At 40.0% G+C, this 19,015-nt stretch overlaps 1 protein-coding gene across 2 annotated transcripts in view; it reads right to left on the bottom strand.

Moving 5' to 3' along the window:
- Nucleotides 1–6,739: 6,739 nt before the first annotated feature.
- The window catches only part of EPM2A (EPM2A glucan phosphatase, laforin), an 88,561-nt gene continuing 76,285 nt past the window's right edge, over nt 6,740–19,015 (bottom strand). The window contains exon 4 of one of the 2 annotated variants that reach the window (XM_064486611.1): nt 6,740–17,710. In XM_064486611.1, the coding sequence (XP_064342681.1) occupies nt 17,433–17,710 (278 nt within the window). In that variant the 3' untranslated portion in view covers nt 6,740–17,432. The remainder of the gene's footprint in view (nt 17,711–19,015) is intronic. The other variant, XM_064486612.1, reaches the window with a different exon arrangement.

Here is a 19,015-nt window from a genome sequence, read left to right as displayed (position 1 = left end):
ATACTCTGTTCAACATGAAATAATGTTTTCCCCATAAAGAAAACTTTCCCCATTTAGTTTTATTGCAATCTTCAAAATAAATGATTAGTTTATATAGTGGCATTGCTCCAGAGCCTGAGAATAACTTTCATAAATCAAATAGGTCATCAAGATGTTTCAAAGAAACAGAACAGGAAGGCGACTTGAGAGCAGTGGGTAGAGGAGAGCCGCGGCTGCTGTTTCTCACATCCTCATGCTAAGCACATCCCTTAGTCAGCAATATTACTTCCTTTTGGAAGAACAGAATAAAGTATATTATCTCCAACTCCTTCCAACCTCTGCTTTCAAATGACCATGAGGACCTTAAATATAAACATGTAGCTGGTTTGATAAGAGGTCTAAGTTTGAGAAACACTAATGAGGACCACTGGCCTTTAAAGATAAACTCACCTCCAGCATCGTATCACGACTTGTATCAGACATTTCACTATCTGGGATCCATTCCTTGGGGATTTTTGCAACGTGCAAGCAGGTCCCTTTTTGGTGTCTTATCTTTAGGGGGAGCATTAAATATATTTATTTATTGAATCTACTATTCAGTCATGTTGCATCTAGAACATAGAATACAGTCAGCCCAACCATGAAAGTCAGTCTCACAAGCAGGAAGGAATACCAGACAGATTGGAGCGATGAGGAGAGACAGCCTATAACCGAGCAGGGCAGGCCTAGGGGAGCAGAATGCGGCATTCCTGCATTCATATTGTGGCTTATTGGCATCGCCAGGGGTGGGGAGAGGGAAGAAAAGAACAGAGAAGAGTAATCGATGCTTAAAGGGACTGCGAGATGATGGCAAAAATTAAATTCAGTTTTGCCAGGGACAGAGTATGTGTTTTATGGCCTTCTTATTGCAGAAAAGTTGCTTCTGAAAGTCAGAAAGTGGCTTTAACTGCCAACCTGCACTTTATTTTCCTTTGAGAGACTGTTCAGAATTTCTAATGGCAACAACAATTATTCACCAGTCACAACAATTACACCAAAATGCCATAGGTGATAAGTAAAGTACCCTTTGGTTTAGCATGTTCTCACTTGAGTATTTAAAGAGTTTTGTGCCCTATTTTTTATCTTTTATAGAAACATGGGAAAACATACTCTGAACAGTTTGGGCACTACTCTAACTTTTGATATCAGTAATCCTCGCATGTGGTCCTGTACCAGGACACTTCATAAGCTCGGTCTGTTCCATAAGCCTCTCCTCTTCTCTGAAACAGGGGTGCTTCATTCTGAAGATCAACCACAGTGAAAGGTGGGAGTATAATTATGCTGACTGTAAGTCTCAGAAAGGAATATATATGGCACCTAAATACGGCTCAGAAGTAGACAAACGTCACTGTAATTCACGAAAACTGACACTCAAAGGAGAATGTTCTCAGGCAGAGAAACACACATTGCTTATAATGCTGCTTTCCAGATACAAAAGGGAGTGGTATCCTCGGCATCAAATTTTTATATCATAAATTAACATTTATGTCCATTAAAATTAAAAAGATTTAAAATTTTAAAAATCTCCATGGTTAAGAAGAAACAAAAAATCTTCTTTCAGACTTAGAAGAAGTAACTCAAAAAGTGATACATGAAACAACAGCGTATTTACTATGGCTAGGAAGAAACTGAAAAAAAAAAAAAAAAAAACTACAGGAACTTTTCATCACACCTTAGATTCATCGGTAAAGAAGCCACATGCAATCCTGCCTATTCATCATATAGCTTTTCATCCCATAGGCTACTTCTCAAACCAGATGACTAGCTATGGAAATTTACTTCCACCAACTGACAATTCCTTTAGCAATCATTGAAATTCCTTTTCAATTTCACACCCACCAAAAGAGAAAAAGAAGAAAATGAAAATCAAATCCAGGAACAAAACCAGAAATGTTTGACTCTGCATGAAAAGAAACTCCGTTGTTTATGGTTCTTGGGTCCCTTACTCAGCTCTTTCGGTGCACTGCGTGAACTTCTGGAAGCAGCACACGTGTATAATTTAATTTTTCATTTCTTAACTGTGTAACTTATTTTATTTTTTAGACATCATCACTCTTTTTCTCCACTTGCATTTCTTAAGTATAGGAAAAATAATACTCAATACCCTGTTATAAATAAAAAATATATATACTTTTTAAAGCATGTGTTTACATTTTATATTAATTTTTCATATTTAAATATTTATATATTATATTAAACTTTTATGCAGAATGCATTTCTAAATTGCTAACCAGAATCCATTTGAGCTATGCTAAGACATAAATATTTACTTCACAGCTTTCTATTAACTATTTTAAATGTTATTTTTCTATTTAAAAAAACCAGGTATAATAGTTTGAGTTGTCTTCAATATAGAATTTAAAAATAAATTAGCTATAATGTCAACATAGTATAGTGCTTAAGAGTGGGGTTTGTTGTATTAGAAAGCCTGATTTTAATTCTGTCTCTAACACTGTCAAGCTGTTTGAACTTACAAAAGGTATTAACCTCTCTGAGCCTCAGTTTCCTCATCAGTAAAGGAGAACGATTATAGTACCTACCTCAAAGAATTGTTATGAGCCCTATTCATTTTAAACCAGCACTGTTACTATTGTGTCTAGTGCCAGCCAAGGTGATATCTTGGTACTGTTTTCAATTTCATTCCAAAGAGTCAATTATGCACTCATAGACACATGATGCTTTGCTAGACACTAGGTATATGAGCTCATCAATTGAATCCTTTTAAAATCTGCAGACCCACACATGAGCACATGCACACATACACACATACACACATCCTGCAACAGAATGGCCTAGACCTAACTCTGAGACACCCAACTGAGAACATCATCTACAGATGTGCTGTGCTGACATTAGAAACAGGTCAAAGGTAAATGGGAAGCGATGTGGGGACACCCCTGGAAATCCCTGGGAATTCTGTATTCCACAAGGAAAAGTGCAGGTCCCCTCTGGTTAATCTAGAAAGACTTCGTGGAAGAGCAGGGACAGTGACAGTTTAATGATAGGAGAGACACAAATGGGTAGATTTAAAAGAAAAGAGCCTGATCTAGGTTTATAAGGCTGCTTTCGTAGAGGCTTGGCATTTGGACTGGAATGACTACATCATGGGTGCTTGGGACAAGTTTGCCTAACATGACTAAAGACCCATGAACCAAAGAATAGAAACTAAGGAAATGAAGTTCAAGGCTTATCCCTGACAGGCTGTGATGTATGCTATGTGGATCTTAGGATTCTGAGAACATAATCAGTGACAAGTCACCACAGAGCTTTGAGGGGAGACAGGCAAGAGCATTTTAGGAAGAACTTTAAGGCGCTAAGGGGTGGATGAAGAAAACAATGCTGACCACAAGGATGACAGTGATAAGTGTGGAACAGCTGTAGGCAGAGAGTCCAGAAGGAGACTGAAATTGATCAAGATACAAAATAAAAAGTCCCCGGGACAGGTGGTAGCCATCAGGAGTGGAAGAAAAATGTGGGACAGATATGAGGAGAAAGCATGAAGCAAAGCGCCATTTAGTTCAGAGATAAAACACAGAAACAGAATGCAGAATGCAGAGGAGGTGAAATGACACTAGTCGTGGCTTGAAATGGGAAAGAGATGGTGATGAGACAGCTGCTTTGATTGACGGTGGGGTGGAACAGAGGATACAGAGGGAATATGTCACTGTTCTTTCATCTTCAACTGACGTACGATCTCCATCCCAACTCATCCTCTATTCAGGGAAATATAAGCCAAGAGCGTGAGCAGGCGGAAGGAAAATTACATTTGTATTTCAAAGCTCCTGATACCATGTGAGGTCAGCACTTACTATCTAAATCCTTTGCTGCTTCTCTCCTATCCTCAACCCTTTGTCACTATCAGTTGCCCAGTGGGCAGGCACTTGGCCTGTGCAGGTGGAAGACAGTACACAGGATTCAAAAATAGTTTCATGTCCACACAGACTGAAGCATGCATGTACACTTACACACCTTCCAAAGCTAGAAAACAGCATCAGAATTAAACTTAAGAAATTATTTCCTTAACACCCTTTTCATGTTATTTTCTTTTGTAAAATGACTTTTGCTTTCTGCACTTACTCATATGAAAAATCTCTCTGTTATCCCCTACATTTGTTCCACACGGATCACTTCATAAACAGCTGAATCATGGTAAATGAGAGGAACTTGGTTGGTCATCTCTCTTCTCCGGTGGTACTAAAGAAGAAAGTAGTATACACAACACATTTTTAAACAACAAACAGTACAGAAGAAGGGCTGCTTGGAGGACCCATTTAAGTTTGATGGATTTTCAGAGAGCCATACACAGAGCGGAAGAAAGCGATGCATGTGTGCCACCGAGAAAATAGCAAAACAAAAAGTTCTTTTCAGAATGAGCATCTGAGAGCCAGCTCCCCTCATCAGCTAAGTACCTCCACTTCAGAACACACAACAAATATCTAATTAACACAAATATCTAATTGCTTTAACAGAATAGGCAGCAAATTATGTCAAAGGGAAAAAAATTAAACAGCGGGGGAAACAGGGAGAAAACTGCCCAGGAGATTATTTATTTGAGGAATGTGATTATATGCACAAGTATTCTTCTCTTTAATGTGCTTGGCTGAGACACTGCCGCAGCAAGTGGCTCTCATCCCATGAGACAATGAAAGGAAGTAAGCTCTTCCAGTGGGAGGGAGGGGATAGTCGTTAGCCACAAGACTAGGTTATTAGTAAAATCGTGGGGTGTCACAGACACTTGCCTTGAGTAGTGTTCTGAATCAATTAGTTTGATCTGATTCTGTGCTTGGCTCAAAATTAAAATAAAAAATGAATAGGCAAGCAGGACTTGACTGGTCAATATCCCTAATCTAAACGCAGCCCATAGAACTGTTCACCAGTAAACTAGAACCGTGTCTAGGAATGATCAAATTTAAATTTGTTTTACTGACACCAGATTGGATTTTTGTCAGAGACGTTTTAAAGTGAAATTTTCATGAATTCTGAATAAAAATCTTACATGGAAAATACGTGGAGAAGATAATGATTTATACTCAATCAAGACAATTACATGAATTCTAAGTGATTTCAGGAGTTGATTCCTGTGGCAAAGATGGTCTCTTCCCTCCCACAAGCTATGACCCTCTTTTTTCCATAAAGTTCTTCTCATTGGAGAATCTGTCCACAGCTCATTCCATTTGGCCCCAGATATGTTATTCCAGGATTCCCTGCACACATAATGTGAACCCTGCACAGCTACAGAAGGTTGACACTTACTCGTTCATTCATTCCTTTACCCTGTCTTCCCCAACATCACTAGGAAGTAGCAAGAGCCACCTGAGCATCCAGTTTTCCCTTTAAGCACGTAGGACAATTGCACTCTGCTCTCATGCCCTTTGGTTGCCTTGATAAATGCTCATTTGTAGCTTTTAATGTTCAAGGGAAAAGAGGAAATTGAAAGCTAACATAAATCAATAATTAAAAGTATAAATTTTTAACTTGGGAAAGGACCTCAGAAGTCATAGGATCAAATTTTCTATCCAGTAACCGACCCTCTTTAAAAGATTTGTAGAATGCGGTGGGGGGTGGGGGAGCAGGGTTCAGCTTCTGGTTTAAAATCATTTAATGGCAGAAAGCTCATTGTCTCACAAAGCAGTCTGTTTTACCATTTTCCAACTCTATTTTGAAAGTTCTTCCTTAAAGGAAGCCAGAAGCTACCACTCTATAACTCCCAGCCATGAATCTTACTTCTGCCCTCCGGAGCAGCAAAGTGCAAGGTAATTGCCTTATTTATGTATCAGTCCTTCAAATGCTTAGAGTGGTTATTTCCTTCCATGGTCTGCTTTTCTCCAAGTTAATGGTCCCAAGCTCCTCTCTCTATATTTTAACAATTACATCCACTTCACAAAGCCATTGTGAGTATTAAGTGAGTAGAAGTCCTGCATAATAAGTGGAAAATAAGTAAGCATTTGCATGATTGTTCGAAAGATGAATTTACTAATACAAAAAGACCTCTGGGTCTTGTTTTCTCCATCTATACTTCAGAAGTCAGAAATACTCTTTGGAAAACTGTCTGATCTGTAAATGTCAGTACCCTACTGCAAACCTGTTGACAGAACAGAACACAATCCTCCAATTAGCTAGTAGAGAGCCAACGTTCTGCATTATACTCTACGTGGTAAAGTCCTGAGCACTCCTTGCTTGTTGGTAAACTTTTGCGTGTAAAAAAAATCAGCCCAGCATTTTGTTAGCCTTTTTAGCAACAACAGCAAATGGTGCGCTGATTTAGATACCCTACATTGTTTTCACTTGAACTATTACTAAACCAGGTTTCTCCCTTTTTATCTTTGCGAAGTATCCTATTGATAACATTTCTGTCATGAGCCATGGGAAGATTGACTCTTGACTAAAATGTGGATTTTGTTTATGTATCCTCTATTTCTGTCATTAAAAATGACAATTAAAAATCCTATCATATGGGTTAAAAAGTTCTCTTTGATCTGAAAGAAATAGACCACCGAGGGATAAACTACATTTTGTGCTATCAAGAAATATTTTTGTGAAAATAATTCCTAGAGAAAGAATATTGGCAAATGCTTCAAATTAAACTGGGGCATTTGCTTATAGACCCATTAAAATCACTTTGCAAAAGAGACTTGTTTTATGTCAGTTGTTATTCCTCATGCATATTCATAACTATTTAAATAACTTAATAATAAAACAAATTTTCTTTATACAACTCCAATTACTGATTACCAGTGATTATATACAAGGCTCCTTTATTTAAATTGGTTTACACATGTAATAATCCATTATCGTCCAAAGGGTGTCACCACCACTTTTAAATCATCAGCTTAATATATTTAAAATACTCAAAAAATTTCTGTGTACAGAAATTTGAAAGTTTTTAAGTAATAAGTGAACACATTTTGATTACCCTTGGAGAAAACAATGTACTATAAATAGGAAAAAAATTAAAACTTGGTGTTAATTTAGGGAATACTGCCAATGTCCTAACAATACTATCAAGTCTGCAGTTTTCTCTGGGAGACACAAATCCACTATTCAGACATCTGAAATGTAACAGGTCACTAGATTTGCCTAAGTTTTTCGTTATGAGTTTTATTTATGACTTTCTGAGGCCTGCAGCTGTTTTATGCTCCACAGAATATATGGAGGAAGAACAGGTGTTCACATCTAATTATTTACTCCATTGATTATCAAAGAAATTATGGAGGCTCGGTGAACTGTTGGATTAGTCAGAAAGAGGAAAAAAATACATGCCTCCATCTGTAAAGTTTTAGATGTCCTAGAAATTTATGATGATTGCCTGAATTCAGCTCATCCTTGCTTAAGCATAAGAACACATCTATCAATCAGATCAACACACAGGCATGAAGACATTCCGGGGGTTTGAGACAATCCTCTGACATTTGTACCCTTGAAGTGAAGAATACAGGATGATACTATTTTTAGAGTATCTTCATTTGCAAAAGATAGAATTTTACCCTGAAACATATATGACATTTCACCTCTTTTTGACATTTACACAAATAGTATTCAAATCCATTCTTTATTGTGCAAGTACTTCAACATGGCAACTATTTTATTTGTGTAGTTATGTATACCTCTCTTTCTCCAAAAGGAACTAAATATGACACTTATCATGGGGCAAACAATATAGCAAAATGACAATGAAATGTCAAAAAAGTAAGAAAGATGAGGCAATGGAGTAAAAATGGGTAGAAATACAAGCCAGACTATGGAGTAAAGTTAGTTCAAGAAATTTGTACTACATAATCCTAACTGTTACTGAGAAGAGGGAAACATAATTATCTGTAAGCTTCACAGTTGCACAACGTATTTTTTATTGCTCAAGAAAACAACAACTGTGCTTAATTTCTTGGCCAGAAGGAAATTTCTTCCATGAGATCACTCACAGTGAGACTACTGTACAGTGTAATACAATCAATAATTCCAGTACACATAGGAATATATTTCATAAGGTGTTCTTTTTTGAAGGTCATCAGCATTAGCCTATGATGGCAAACCAAAAAGGGATTGAATACAAATGCAATTTTCAGCAAGAGATCAGGTGGAAAGTGCAATATAAAATTTTTATAGGATCATGGCTTTCTGATGTTGACATATGATACTTGTTATGACAATATCATTAAATACTAGTGGCATATATAGAAATTGTTACTAAAATGTTTAAAACAAAAAACCACCAGAGGAAACCTCTGATAGTACTTTTATTAAATAAATTATCCCAATCATTAACTTACATGAAAAAAAAAAAAACTTCCCCTGAAGTTTTTTCTTTGTATTTCTCTTAGATTAAAATATACATTAGTTCTGAGCACAGAAGTCCAAGGACTTGGCTCTAGTGCCATCTGAGAATGTGCAAAAGCCTACGTTGCTGAATGCTATTTAAACTCCTGCCTAAAGATTTTATAGTGCAGTGTGTTAAGTACTTAAAGAGCAGCAACTGTGGGTCCTATGAAAATGTCTAGGAGGAACAACCCTGAGGACTCCTGAAGACATCTCAGAGAAGGTGACCTTGGAGAACAAAGGATGAGTTAATACAGTCCAGACATAGATGATTCCAGGTAGGGGAAAGAGCATGAGCCAAAACCAGAGGGTAAAAAAGGTCATAGACCATTTAAGTAATTCACTGTGACTGGAGTGTACTCTTGGCGGACACTTCTAGGAATGACAGGAGACTGGAGAGAAAGGCCTGGTCTAGATCACAAAGGGTCTTATATGTCGCGATAAGATCCGTTAATCTTTTTCCCTAGAACAATGAGGAGCTATTGAAAAATGTTGAGCAAGGAAGAGACTGTATCATATTTGAATTTTAGAAAGGTTTCTCTGGTAGCAGCATAAAGAATGGTCTGGAAAGGGCTAAGAATAACATGAGGAGGTTAGGTCAGAACGTTTTAACAATCTATGTCCCCCCGATAGTGGGGAGTGGACATACGTATGAGATATTTAGGAGGCATAATTGAAAGAACTTGTTGAGTGATCAGAGGAATGGTGAATGGGAGGAAAATGGCAAAAATAACATTCAGGTTTCTGATCTGAGCCACTGAGGGAAGGTTTGTCTAAAGGAGAAAATATGAGAAGTTTGGCAAAAGAAAGAAAACTTCAGTTTGTGGCCTGTTGAATTTGAAAGATAACCTGAGAGATGTCCAAATTAAACTGCTTGCTCAGGAAAAAAATTTTGATATATGGGTCTGGCACTCAAGAAGGGGTTTTACAATTGAGATTGAGATTTGGGTGTCATTGGTATCCATGATGATTGAGAAAATTCTGATTTAAAATGGCAAACATGCTATTCCTCCTGACATCTGAACGGAATTTACAACATAAAAATTTACGCTAGAAATCCACCTGCAACAATGAATAGAAAAGTAAGAAGGATTACCAGCAGATAAGGTATTTCAGCATGAAAGAATGTTTCTGGAAGTGGGTTGATGGATGAACCAGAGGAAAGAGACTGTGGCTTAGAAGGTCTAATGAGGAGATGGAGTACTTCAGGGAGATGGACAATGAACAATGTGCTCACTGGAAACTTGAGAGCCACTGGGCTTAAAGTTCTCAATTATAATAGAAGTTGGGAGAGATGAGAAAGCAAAAATGAGATGGGGTAGTAATTGTCAGTCTGGCAAGGAAGAGTATGTCCTCACCAACGTTTTCTTTGCCCTCCCTAACAATTAAAAAAAGTTAGAAATACAAAAAGGAAAAAAAGAAAGTATATCTAAAACAATTCATAATTATAACTGTAGTAATGTCATCAGGAAGAGGGATAAAGACCGGTGACTATAGGTCAATGTTAATGTTCTTTCCCTTAAGGGGAAGGAAATAAGTCAAAAGTCAAAGCAAGAAGGGAGAAAATAAGACAGAAAAAGAAGAAAATTTTTTCATCTAAAAACTAAACAAGAGAAACAAGTCCAAATATATCAGTAATCACAATAAACAGAAATGGCGTAAGTCCCTGAGACATGTGAGGTGTGGGGCCGACAGCAGCTTTGTCTGAACACCAGCCTGTAAGAAATGCAGGATGCTTATCTTGTTTGTTCACAATGGGTACAGAATCTTCGCTGGAATTGTCTGGACCATGAATCTATCTTTGGATTTCTCATTTAACGTTAAGAAAGCAACAATAAGGATCTCTACTGAATGAAAAATACATTCCATTTTCTTAAACAATGATACACAGCAAACTAAATTTCATTCAGTGAGTTCTGAATTTTCTCTCACCAGGAACTGATGAGAGCCTTGATATGGGTGACAATGACAATTATCTGTTGTTCTGTGGTAGGTCCAGCTCTTTATTCTTTCACTGTCCAATTCCTTCTGAATTTCTTTTTTGCAATCCACACCACTCTGATGCTATGCCAGATCATTTAATACTAACTGCTTATAGTTCAGGTTTTAAATGACAACAATCTTGTTCACTGAATGCTAAGTAGTATTTCCTTTAGCAATACTGCTACAATTCCTGATACAATTATAATTCAGGACTTCATCCTGTCTGTTATTTCAATGGCCCCACATTTTCTGTCTGCGTCCGACTACTCTTTCAGCTGTCTCTGGACTATGTTCTTGGGTTTCTGTCCTTTAGACCAAATTGTATGTGAGGCTGAAGCTTTCCCCCATCAGACAGATTCTTAGATATTCTATAATATCCTCTCGCTGCAGGAGTCCTGAGCTTAACTGTTTATTCCATGTCTACTACAATCTATCCTAATCCCGTATTTTATGTTGACACTAAGCTAATGCTAAGAAATCAAAGATACACAAACAAGAAAGACTAAAGGGATATCTTTAGAAGATGATAAAAGAGCTGCTCAGTAGAAGATTACGGATATGAGATACACAAATACATTTTTACCAAGTTCTGAATGATCTTACATGAGAAAAAAACAGCTATTCAACCAAAGGAAGTTTTTAATGTGCTTTGTGTTGGAGCTTTAAATATAAGTTTTATTAGATAAAAACTTAGCCCAAGTTTATAGTATAGGCATACAACTAGAAACACTGAACACTGTCATATGGACCAAATTTTAAAGTTTCTCCCATTTAAATTTCTACTTGAGAATTCTACTTTTAAAATGTGAAAACCCAACTCATATATTCAGGGGCTAGAGATTGCATTTGTGGAAGTCCATTAGTTTTACTGCCTCTTCCTTTACATGCTACTTTTTCCTTTTGTTTCTTTTCTTTGAAACAACAACAACAACAACAACAACAACAACAACAACTGTGTACTCAGTATAATTTCTATCTAAAGGTAGGGAAAAGAAGTCATAAACTTCAAATCTGCCCAGTCCACTTCATTTTCACCAGCTCCCTGGTTAGACATGAAGATTACCTGGCTCACATAAGGCTTGGAGATTACCTGAAGGTGTAAACCAGTGGAGTGTATTTGTTTATTGCCAAGAAAAATGGCGAGGTTTTAATATCTTTCATCTTGGGTTGGCTCTCAGTTAGCTAGTAAGAATCACTCAGCACTCAAAGACAATAACTGGAAATCACAAATATAAAAGTATTCTAAATCTAATAAATCTACTACAGAACACTTTTCTCTGTCACAACATTTTCATTTGCAGATCATCATTTAAGAACTTCCATCTTTCTTTTAAGAACTATCCTCTGAAACCCAGTAGTAAAAAAAAAAAATGCTATTGGGTAATATCCCAGCAGAAGCAAAATATAAGCTATCCAAATGATATCAGAAATCAGAATACATTTTCATGCCACAAGTTATAATAAAAAATTAAAATTCCATCATAAAAGTAGAATTTATGTGTTGGTTATGAACCAAATACAATGCCCTCAGCTACAAGCAATCAGAAACCCAACTCTGACAGGCTAAACACAAACAAATATGTAATCCTACACAACTGAAGTCAGGAAGTTGGGCAGACGGCAGGGTTAACTTATCTAGTAGTTCCAGCTTCAGCACTTCTCTTTTCTCTTTCCTTTGGTGTTGGCTTTATTCTCTGGCTGGTAGGAAGATGGTTCCGCTAGCCTGACTCACACATCCATACAAAACAGCCACCAAAGGAAGAAAGAGCATCTTTTCCTGTAGTTCTTTCTTAAGAGCGAGGAAACTTTACCCAGAAGCCCCCAGAATTCTTCATGTATCTCCGGGGCCCTTGTTAAGTCACATATTTTTTCCTGAACTAATCTCTATTACCAGGGAAATACTTGATTTTTACTCAACTCTGGGTTCCTGAACCAAAGATGAGAGGGTTTTCTGTCAAATGTTTTAACTGTCTCAGCAACGCTGTGAGTGTGGCCTGGCATCAGGCTACACCTAAAAAAATGGGAAACTTAGTCCATTCTGAACCCTTCCTCTAAACTTCCACTCTTCTCCAATCTGCCTTGTTTTTCATTCGCCATTGTCTTCAGGAAGTTGCTTTCTGTAATGTTATGGTTTGAATTGCATCCCCACCAAAAATTCATAAATTGAAGTCCTGACCTCCAGTACCTGAGAATATGACCTTATTCAGAGATAAGGTGTTTGCAGATGTAATTAGGTAAGATGAGGTCCTGCTGGAGTAGGGTGGACCACTAATCCATTGTGACTGGTATCCTTATAAAAATGGTAACTTTGGACACACACACACACACACACACACACACACACACACACAGAGAGAGAGAGAGAAAACCATAGGCAGGGGTTGGGGTGATGCGTCTGCAAACCAAGGAAAACCGGAGATTGCCAGCAAGTCACAGAAACTAGCTGGGAGGTGTGGAACAGATTCTCCCTCGGCGTCTCAGAAGGAACCAACCCTGCAGATACATTGTCTTGGACTTTTGGCCTCTGGAACCGTAAAACAATGGATTTCTGTCGTTTAAGCTACTTAGTTTGTAGTGCATTTTTTCAGAGGCCCCAACAAACCAATGCATGTGATGCCCAGAACTCATACACGGTGGTTCATTGGGCACTTTCACCACCAGACCAGGAGAGAATCTGTCCTACTTGCCTTGGAATAAGTTCACAGCTCTCTGTGCCTCTAGCTTACTTATCTGTAGAGTAGGATAATGACAATATTTACCTCATAGGATTTGCTGGGAAGATTAAAAGCTCTGATTCGGGTGAAGTGCTTAGAGGAAAAGTACATGGACCATGTACGCTCTCCGAAGTCACTAGCTATTCTTGGCATTCCCTCGTTGAACCACCTGCCAGATTCCATACAGGCACTGTAAGTACATGACCAGACAAAGCAGATGTAAATGTTGGCCTTTATGATGCTTACATTTGCAGTGAGAGGATGCAGACAATAAAACAGATAAGCAAATTATGCAACATACTGGCTAGTGGTAAGTTCCATGAAGAGAAATGAAGCAGAGAATGAGGAGAGAGAGGAGGTTTGGGATTGGGGGTGGCAATTTTAATAGCGTGGAGCAGAGAGGCACCACTGGAGGAGGGACGGGAGTGAGCCCAGTGCACACCTGGAGAAAGGCCATTCCAGGCAGAGAGATGAGCAAGTGCAAGTGCCCTGAAGTCGGAGCCAGCACGGAACGAAGAGCACGGAGGCCAGCGTGGCTAGAGCAGAGTGAGGTGCCAGCAGGAGGAGGGGAGATCAGAGACATAATGGGACCAGGTTGTGTAGGTCCCCGGATGGCTTTGGCTTTTATTCTGAGCGACTTGCCGAGTCACTGTAGATTTTGAGCATGGGAGTGACATGATTTGACGTACATATTCATAGGATCACCGTGGCCACTGTTTGAGAATGGATTTGATAGTGGTAGGGCCAGAGGTAGGGGATGGGGAAAGGAAGGCGGGACACAGGGAGACTAGGTAGGAGGCTGTTTCTGACGTCCAGTCTAGAGAGAATGTGGCTCTACCTAGAGCTGTTCAGTGGAGCAGGTAAAATACAGTCAGGCTGCAGATATTTTGACAGGAGAGGTGACAGGTCTTCCTGATGGATTGATTGTGATGTCTGAAAGAAAGGATGGCGTTAAGAATGACTCTGAGGTGTGAACCTGAGAAACTGGAAGCACGTTTCCATTAACCGAATTGGGAAAGACTTTTGGACTAATGATTTGTGGAAGGAAAGAACAGAGTTGTTACTGCTGTTCTTCCTCTTCCACTATTACTACCGCCGGTATTATTGTTGTCACAAGAGGTAGCTTCATCAGTCCTTCCCTCTTGGTTCTTAATCCCGTCTCCTATCAGACTTTCTCTTTTTCCCAGCAGGTAAGAAGCCACGGCGCATCCCACGCTCCTGTTTGGTCCTCACATTACATCTAGCTGGTCCTCCTTTCCTACCGTAATCTAGTCCCAGAGAGAAGCAAATGGATACTCAGAGCAGCACCCTCTCCTGAGAACATTACCTTGACTCCACTCCTCTGTTTCGACATTCACACCATCCTTATCAGTACCCCCAGTAGAAAGGAAACACCTGCTTTTTCTTCTTTTGGAAATTTCGCTGGGCTTCGCTTTTTCTCATTTCAGCCATTTTTCTTCCACTTACTTCAGTTTCCATTAATCCTCCCACCTATTCTTTCCCGCTAACAACACTGTCTGCTCTCGCTCCCAGGAACTCTCCTACGACTCAACACCGCAATAAATCTCCTGACCTGTCTTCCCAGCTTATTCCTTTCCGCTGGTCCTCCATTAATACTCTTTGCTGCAGGAAGAGTCATTTGAGGGCTCTGAGTCTAGTTTACTCTTCTGTAAAATAAAGGAATTAAACTAGATTATCTCCAAAGATACTTTCAATTTTGACTTTTGATCAAACGGACTTTATGTTTAGCTATTCAGTGTTTCTTTCATGTGTGGCAAGTTCTCAGTTCCTGGCTAGCTTGTTCTCAAATCTTTCCATTCATTACTTCCTTGTAGTTTTCAAAGTCCTAACTACATTTTTTCATCATTATTTCTTAGGCCAAGCCAAGCAGTTTTCACTCAAACCTTAATAGTGGTCAAAAGAGCGTATTTCTTTTTTTAGATTTTTCCTCACACTGGCACACAAAAATTTTGAAGAACAATGTTTCAAGTCTAAAAGAAAGTAATCTTGTTTGGACATTTCTTTTCCATGAGTGAGATCTTACGATTTTCTTTGAGAAATCTGTGACAAAAGTTTTGTTAACACCAGTGACAAGCAGCTAATGACACAATATTTGCTTTGATTTTCTCTGACACACCCTTGAGCTTCTTTGTGGTCCCCTCAGTTTTGACTTCCCTTTGTCCTGTAACTGCCAATTTCCATCAGCTAATGAGAAAGTAAGAGTGATAAGGAAAAACAATTTAGCTCAGATGACTGCCTCTTTTACAAATAAGGAAATACGGTTTGTTCTTCTGGGTTTCAAACTAAATAAATAACATTAAAAAAAAAGTCTGTACACAGAGGTCATTTTTAATACTTTTACTTAGCAAAAATTCCAGGGGATTTTGAAATAAATTGGACATCCCATTCACTGAGGACAAGAGATTGTTCCAAAACATTCTTTAATAGCCCTAAACTGATTTTGCCTATCAAAGCAAAAAAGGAAAAAATCCACCCAAAAAAAGGCTTTCTATAATGGAAATTATGTATTCTTAGACATTAAAGAAATTTTCTCTCTCTCTCTCTCTCTGTCACACACACACACACACAGAGTTATATAATTAGAAATATTCCATTTTTATGATTAAATTTTACATGACACATTATGACTGTTAATGGGTTACTTGGATACAACAGTTATTTCTAGTTATTTTTAGCAAGAGAGCTGGACTTCACATTATTTAATCCTGGCTTATAAACTTAGCTTTGTAAAATTGTAGGATACATGTGCCCCGTCCAACCCTCTCAGTCCAAATTAAACACCCATTTCCCCTGAGTCCCACAGTTACACGATGCCTCCCCCTCCTCTGAACTCCCCTGGACTCACCTTGCACCCTTCTTACCCCCACAATTCCTGAATCAGAGTCTCTCACAGCTATCAGTGAATATTTATGGAAGATAAGAAGTGGCAGAAAAATAAACAAGCACTGTAGTTTAATAGAAAAAGTATGGGCTTCGTGTCAGACAGACCTAGCTCTGTATCTCATTTCATCTATTTCCTCACCATGTAATACTGGACAGCTGATTTAACCTCTCTGAGACTTCCTTCGTTTCCTCTTCTATATAGTGGAGATAATAAAACCTACCTTCACAGGGTACCATGAAGATTAAATTAAATAAGATTGTAAAGCTCCCAGCACGTAAGAGGCACCCAGTAAAAGTTACTCCCCTTCCCCATTCTAGCCCTTCGTTACGAGGTCAGTACTGCAGTGCACCTGACTGAACACAGGGCTGTTTCTAGGCTCTGAGCTTTTGGGAGGCAGAGTCTTACTAAACTTTGCGTTTCCTATAGAACTTAGGATAGCAAATCACATAGTCTGGAAGCACAACAACTGTATTTTATTTTTCTGCTCCTTCTTATGTTTAAAGTAACTCTTAAGTCATGGAACAATTATCTGTGGATTTTGGCCCTTTGGGCCCTTTGGGGAATACAGCTCCTCTTGTGAGCTATGTATGGCTCAGGCCGCCCTGGCCTTGAGACGGCCTACTCTGGTTTAATTTAGGATAACTACTTTCCTGAATTCTATGGCAACTGATCGGAACACTGTTCCATTTCTCACCACAGAAACTACTGCAGAAAAATCGACCTTATTCTGAGAGAAACTGAACTCACTTCAGTATGCTGGCAAAGCCACTAGCTGTATTGAAAACGCACTGAGTCAAATAAACCTCGGTTATAAACTCCAGCTCATCCCTGACCAGCCCCGAGGCCTTGGGCAAGCTCTCTATGCTCACTGAGCCTAAAACAAACAGATAATAAATCTACATGGTTGTGGGCAGAGAAGGAAGGTGAAGACTTGGAACACACTTTAACAGCTAAAGCACGATGCAAAAGAAAAAGTCTTGAAAGTCATCGCCTTTGGCCTTATTGGGCTCTTACCCACCTGATTCCCTTCTTTGGCCAACTAACTGATTCTTATTTTATGATTTCAGTTCAGTACAGCAGAAAGGCTGTGTGTGTGTGTGTGTGTGCGTGCGTGTGCCCACGCGTGGGCTGACATCTACCTAACACCTCATCCCCGCACCGCGTCTCAATGCAACACGCAAGGGCGGCCGTGAATTTACAGCAAAGCAGCAACCGCGCAGCAAGGGCCCGGCCGCCTGCTTACAGTGGAACTGCACCCTTTCCCTTCTGTCTAATGCTAGAAAAACTGCACAGCCAACCTGCTTGCGGATTTTTCTGTGTCAGTCACAGCTTCCTTTGTGAAATATTTCAGAGAAGATACAGCTCAATCCAAGCGTAACAGAAAGTCAGCCCCAGACTAGAGAAGGTGGGTCAGGAGGAAGAATCTCGGTCTCTGGGCCATTTACTGTCATCACCCCAGGCATCCTAAGGAAACCTGGAGGGAGGGGGGCCAGACCCATCACCTACACACCGTGTATGGAAGGACGAACCTTCCCAAATTTCTGATAAAAATCTTCCTCTGCCCGGACCAAGGCTTCTTCATCAATGTACACAGCCGGCCGCTTGGCCACGAGGAAGTACTGCACCTTCCTGGGCCTCCAGCCCAGCACGTACTGCAGCCAGCCGCACACGGCGGCGGTGGAGCGGCCCACGCCGGCGTTGCAGTGCACGTACACGGTGTGTCCGTTCTCGAGCAGCGCGTGGAGGAGACAGACCGCCTGGGGCAGCATCTGGACGCGGCCTGGGATTGAGAGAGCACAGCACAGACAAGTGAGAAATGGAGCCCCCACTCCGCCGCTGACTCACAGTAACTCCTCCAGCGCAGCTGACATCGCAGCGTTAGGGCGGGAGACACAGGGAGGTCCGAGCGTGCGTCACTCCTTTATTTTAAAGGAAAAGGTGAGACAGGGTCAACACCTGCTAGTAATGAAGTGGAACCAACGTCCAGAGGCAGTAGGTCAGCTCTGAACCGTCCCTTGGTTTTGCTGCTCCTCTCACTTCTGCATCCGTGCAAATTTCCGGTCAAAGGTAAGTTCACCACCGCCTATGATCAGAAGAATGGATTTTTACATCTATCAGAACGGTTTGTACAGATCGCACAGAGGTTTAAAGGATTTCAAAGAGAAGCTCCTTTAATCCAGAAGGATCTTCCAGGTAAAGGCAAAACAGAATTCGTCCATGTTGGTTAAAGGAGTCAGTCCTATGCATTCAACATATGCTAATTTTCATTTGTCCACGGACCGGCTAACATATTCATTGAAATGTGTCGCGTAGTCAATCATTCATTCACTCCCTAGTGATACAGTGTGTATTAAAACTGATTCAACTTCTTCTTTACTGGGCAATTATGACTACAGTTCTTGCTGCTCCGTGCTACTATTTTGATGATTAGATGATCCAAATGTCTTCCGCTTGTCACACTAAGACAGAATATGCAATGCTCTGCTGAGGCCTGTTGGACTCAGCTCTCTCTGTCATCCCAGGGACAGAGAGCCCCCTAAAATCAGCAAACGCCTGGGTGCCTGGAGTTTCTTCTACTCACAGATTCTCAGAGCAAAATTAATTTAGTGGATTTTGGGGAGGGTGAAGGATGGTCAGTGTAAATTACTTCAAGAAGGGATGAAAGAGGGAAACCGCAGTCCTGGATGAAAACTGTGTGCTCTGACTCCAGCTGCTCTCTGTCCTCAACCACACAGAGACACCACAGCCCTGAGGAGATTCTCCAAGGGCCACAGAGAAGTGCCCTGTCCAGCCTCCACATTGCCCACCCAGAGGATTACTACAGAGGCAGGAAAAGCCCCTCCCTCAAACAATTTCAAGCCAGATGTTCCCTGAGGCCTAGAACTCCCCCAGGAGAGCTACTCAAGTTTAGATTTTTCTCTTAAGATGTCTTTTTTTAAATGCAAATACCCTGAAGGGACCAACACAACACATTGCAATCAGGCATCAACACCTTAGAAGGAGAGACGTTACCAAAACCCCTCTGTAGCCGGAAGGCCCTCCCAGGGACCACTATGTGAGGGGGGGGTGTCCACCTTAGCTTCAG

The sequence above is a fragment of the Camelus dromedarius genome, chromosome 6, assembly GCF_036321535.1.
Source record: "Camelus dromedarius isolate mCamDro1 chromosome 6, mCamDro1.pat, whole genome shotgun sequence".
NCBI lineage: Eukaryota > Metazoa > Chordata > Mammalia > Artiodactyla > Camelidae > Camelus > Camelus dromedarius.
The sequence above is the reverse complement of the archived record's forward strand: the minus strand, read 5'-3'. Positions and strand labels throughout refer to the sequence as shown.